The sequence below is a fragment of the Montipora foliosa genome, chromosome 3, assembly GCF_036669935.1.
Source record: "Montipora foliosa isolate CH-2021 chromosome 3, ASM3666993v2, whole genome shotgun sequence".
NCBI lineage: Eukaryota > Metazoa > Cnidaria > Anthozoa > Scleractinia > Acroporidae > Montipora > Montipora foliosa.
In genome coordinates this window covers 2,661,018-2,665,324 of record NC_090871.1, presented here as the reverse complement: position 1 = coordinate 2,665,324, position 4,307 = coordinate 2,661,018, and the positions used below count along the sequence as shown (strand labels likewise).

The 4,307-nt window shown below is 41.5% G+C and overlaps 1 protein-coding gene across 1 annotated transcript; it reads left to right on the top strand.

Annotated features, from left to right (window-relative positions):
• The first annotated feature begins 645 nt into the window (after positions 1-645).
• LOC137995146 (uncharacterized) lies at positions 646-1,848 on the top strand. The gene has a single exon (XM_068840723.1). The coding sequence runs from the start codon at positions 646-648 to the stop codon at positions 1,846-1,848; it is 1,203 nt and encodes a 400-aa protein (XP_068696824.1).
• The last annotated feature ends 2,459 nt before the right edge of the window (positions 1,849-4,307 follow it).

The window sequence follows — 4,307 nt, the reverse complement described above, 5'->3', positions numbered from 1 at the left end:
ATTTCACCACTCATTGGAAAGGTTGCTAGAATTTTACCACAGTGTTTAAAAAGGCTGTTGAAGAATAGCAATGCTTGGTATAACCATCAATGGGCCATTTCCAAGTTGCTGTTTGTCTCGGTTTCGAAGGGAGTCTTGGTGCTCAACTATTGTAAGGGAAATGAGTTTGATTTGCATAAGAATACGCAACTCATTTCCATTTGAATGGTTGTGCACCAGGACTCGCTTTGAAACCGAGGCATGCACTTCCACCCCTTTCCCAGCCCCTTTCATTTTTGTTATCGCTTGCCCCTGTTCCCACAATAAGTATATGAGGGGAGGGAGGTTCGAGTTACCGAGGGTAAAATTGCAGTAAATTTATGACGGAAATTCTGAGAAAATCGATTTTGGTTCGAGTTAGCGCGACGTTTGAGTTACCGGGAGTCGACTTGTTCTCAGCTTTTTTGTCCCTTAAAATGGCTTACGTTCCCCTGTTCGCTAAGATATTTTCTCTTTGTTCCGCACTTCAAATAAGCCGTGTTCCCCTGTTCCCACAAACCCCTGGGAAGCGGCCCATTATTTTGAGCAATTCCTGTAATTTAGTAAGGCTTCTTTCATGGGTAAAGTAAATCTTGGAAAATCAGGGGTTATCCCCAGAGATGGTGCATGGACCAGGTCAGTAGGGTGATCCACAAACCATGCAGGTCCACTGGGGCAGTTGGTCCTGACAATCTCCCTAAGACAGAACGTGACGCATTACGTCAACTTAAACAAAGACACGACATTATCATCAAGTCAGCCGATAAAGGATCGGCGACTGTGATAATGGACAGATCCTGGTACATAAACGAATGCAACCGACAATTGAATAACCCAACCTTCTACGAACAACAAGGAAAGGACAAGACTGCCATGATACAAAAAAGAGTTGCTGAATACGTTAAACGCATGTTCAACAACAAACTTATTGACGTAAAAAGAAAACAGTACCTTGTACAAAACGATCCCAGACCTGGACGCTTCTTCATACTCCCCAAAATCCAGAAAGTAAACAATCCTGGACGACCCATAGTTTCTTCTAACAACCACCCCACAGAACGTATCTCTCAGTTTGTTGACTACTACCTAAAACCATTAGTTCACACTGTTCCGTCTTACGTTAAAGACACTACTGATTTCCTTAACAAACTTGCCAACTTGAACACAATCAACACACTTCCCGACAATGCCAAACTTGTCACGCTTGACGTCACTTCTCTTTATACCAACATCCCTCACAGTGAAGGTATTGAGGCTTGCCGCTTTTTCCTTCGCAAACGCAACGATAAGGACATCCCCACGGAAACTCTTTGCGACCTCATACAGATCATCCTCAACATGAACAATTTCACATTTAACAACAAACACTACCTACAAAAACACGGTACTGCTATGGGCACCAAAATGGCTCCTTCATTTGCCAACCTTTTTCTTGCCAAATTCGAACAGGACGCGCTCACTAACGCACTGTATCTACCTCATACATGGCTCAGATTTCTGGACGATATTTTCGTTATTTGGACTGAAGGTTCAGATAAACTGAAAGTATTTGTCGATTATCTCAATAACCTTCATCCCACCATTAAATTCAATTGTTCGCATTCCCTCACAAATATTTCATTCCTTGATGTGATGGTCTCACTCAAGGATGGTCTCATAGAAACCGACCTTTACACTAAACCCACTGACAAACATCAATATCTACTCATCTCCTCATGCCACCCCACCCACACTAAACGTTCCATTCCATCAAGAGGAAATGAGGGGACAGAGAAGGAGGCACCCGGTCCAGTCCTTGGGATATGTCATGTCTACGAAAGTTATTTTTAGACGAGCGGAAGTCTTTGTTCTAGCGGAAGTCTGTATTCCGAGACGTCCGCATGCAGGCCAACCTCGGTCTGACGCTTGAAAGAAAATAAATATTCATTAGCCTTCCACGTGCGCCGCCATTTTCTCTCTTCACTAAGAACCTGAGAGCGAGACAAGACTGCATGCGGACGTCTCGGAAGACAGACTTCCGCTAGAACAAAGACTTCCGCTCGTCTAAAAATAACTTTCGTGGACATGACATATCCCGACCAACGCCCTGAGCCTCCGTCTCTGTCCCCTCATTTTCTCTTGATTCCATATAGCCTTGCACTTCGCCTTCGACGCATATGCTCCGACAATGACACTTACAAACAACGCTGTAAGGAACTTATGGACTACCTCGTCAACCGAGGTTACGAACTTAATTTCCTTAAAACCCAGATACGACGTGCTTCTGACATTTCCCGGAACGACGCTCTTAAACCCAAACCTAAACAACAGACAGATACTGTTCCGTTCGTCATTACCTACAACCCCGCTTTACCTAACATATCCCGTATAATTCACAAACACTCCAACGTGCTTTTTTCATCTGGTCGCTGTAAAAATGTTTTTACTAATCTACCTTTAGTAGCCTACCGGCGTTGTAAAAACATTAGTGACATTCTAGTTAGAGCTAAATTGCCGGAACCTACTAACACCGACCAATCTGGGTCTCCATCCGGCTCGTTTCGGTGCAATAAAACTAGTTGCACCGCCTGTCCTTTTATTGAGGATGGCCGTAATCAATATTTTTTTTATAGTACTGGACAAACCCTTAAAATCAAATCACGTATTACTTGTGAAACCCCTAATGTAATTTACATGATTCAGTGCACTAAATGTAATCTTCAGTACATCGGAGAGACCAAACGTCGTCTTAAAGACCGCTTTAATGAACATAGGCGACCTATTATAAACCCCTTTTGTAGTTATACCCCCACTGCGGTTCCACGACACTTCCTGACCAGCGGTCACGCGGAGGATCACATGATCCTTATACCGCTCGAACAACTGCACACTAGTCGTGACTCCATCAGAAAGGCTCGTGAGGCATTCCTTATACACAGAGGAAAAACACTGGAGCCTGCAGGCCTTAACAGAAGAGATGAAATGTAATTTAGTTTAGCTATCTTTTAATTTTCTTTTGTTTTTTTCATCTTGTTATCATGTATTATTCTCTCTCCTCTTTTTTATGCATTTCCGTTTTTATAACACATCACGTAGCCTTTTTATGTCATTTCCGGTAAATATAAAGATCTTGTTACTAGCATTTATCCATTCAATAAACCTGAAGAAGGCTGGTGTTGGCCAGCCGAAATATTGCAACAACGCCTATCTTCACGTTGTCTTGACCAACCCTTGCAGGATATTTTCTATTTTAAAGTTTATTTTGATCCAACGTAGAGCAAGTTTTGATCGTACACGGTTTTTGCAGTGGTTTAATCCTTAAAAAGTAATATTTAACAATTATTCGCGGAAGGCGAGGTGAATAATTGTTTTCGTATAATTGCATAGGTGATTATTTGAAAAATATTCATTTTCTCTGAAACAGTTAATTTATTGGTCTGTCACCTCGACAAAACAGCTTGAGGCCATTTTGAAAAAACCGCTTTGGTGATTACCGCGTAATAATCACCTCAAAGGCCGCCAATGAGCGCACAGAATTTTCAATAATCGCCTATGTAATTATACTAATGTTGGTTAAAACAGTCAAGTTCAAGTTTATTGCACACTTTTAAAGTTAATACAGCATTAGATGGCTTACAAAATAAATAAATAAACAAATAATGAAAAGTAAATCTAATATTCAAGTTTGTTGATACGTGTACCGTGACCAAAGTAGCCGAAGCTTTCGTGTTGGCCATTGTTTTAGAGTCTGAGAACAATAGCTACACTTGTAAATTACACGTGTTAAGGTTTTCTTAAATTGACCCTTGGTGTTTGGCAAATTTTAGCGTTGAGTTGCACCAGATTGAATCCTGGAGTACTTAAATTTTCTAAATTTTCCCGGATCCCCCTACTTTGGCGTCCCTTCGGCACTGGTCATTGGCGCTCTCGCGCCAATATTACACATACTCCCAGTTATGCCCCACTAAGCAAAAATCCCCGGCGCCTCCCCTGGCAGTATTATAAGAATGCATACTCGCTGCGGGAAGGACAAAATCAGAGAATATTGTTGAGAATTTTGTGAGTAAACGCGTCAATCTTTAATTTAAAAATGAACTTCAGACCAATGTGGTGTATAAATCCCCTGCGCCGATTGTTCCTGGAGCTACATTGGTGAGACTGGAAGGTGTTTTTCAACGAGGAAAAAGAAACACATTCGAAACTTAAAAATGTGTAAAACTGGGTCTAATATTGCAGCTCACGCTTTGCGTAACAATCATTCTATTGACTTCAACAATGCCAGAGTAATTGACAAAGGAAACTTCCAAATT

What these genes read in the sequence shown, in the direction of transcription:
- LOC137995146 (XM_068840723.1), top strand. Translation starts at nt 646, where the DNA reads ATGGACCAGGTCAGTAGGGTGATCCACAAACCATGCAGGTCCACTGGG.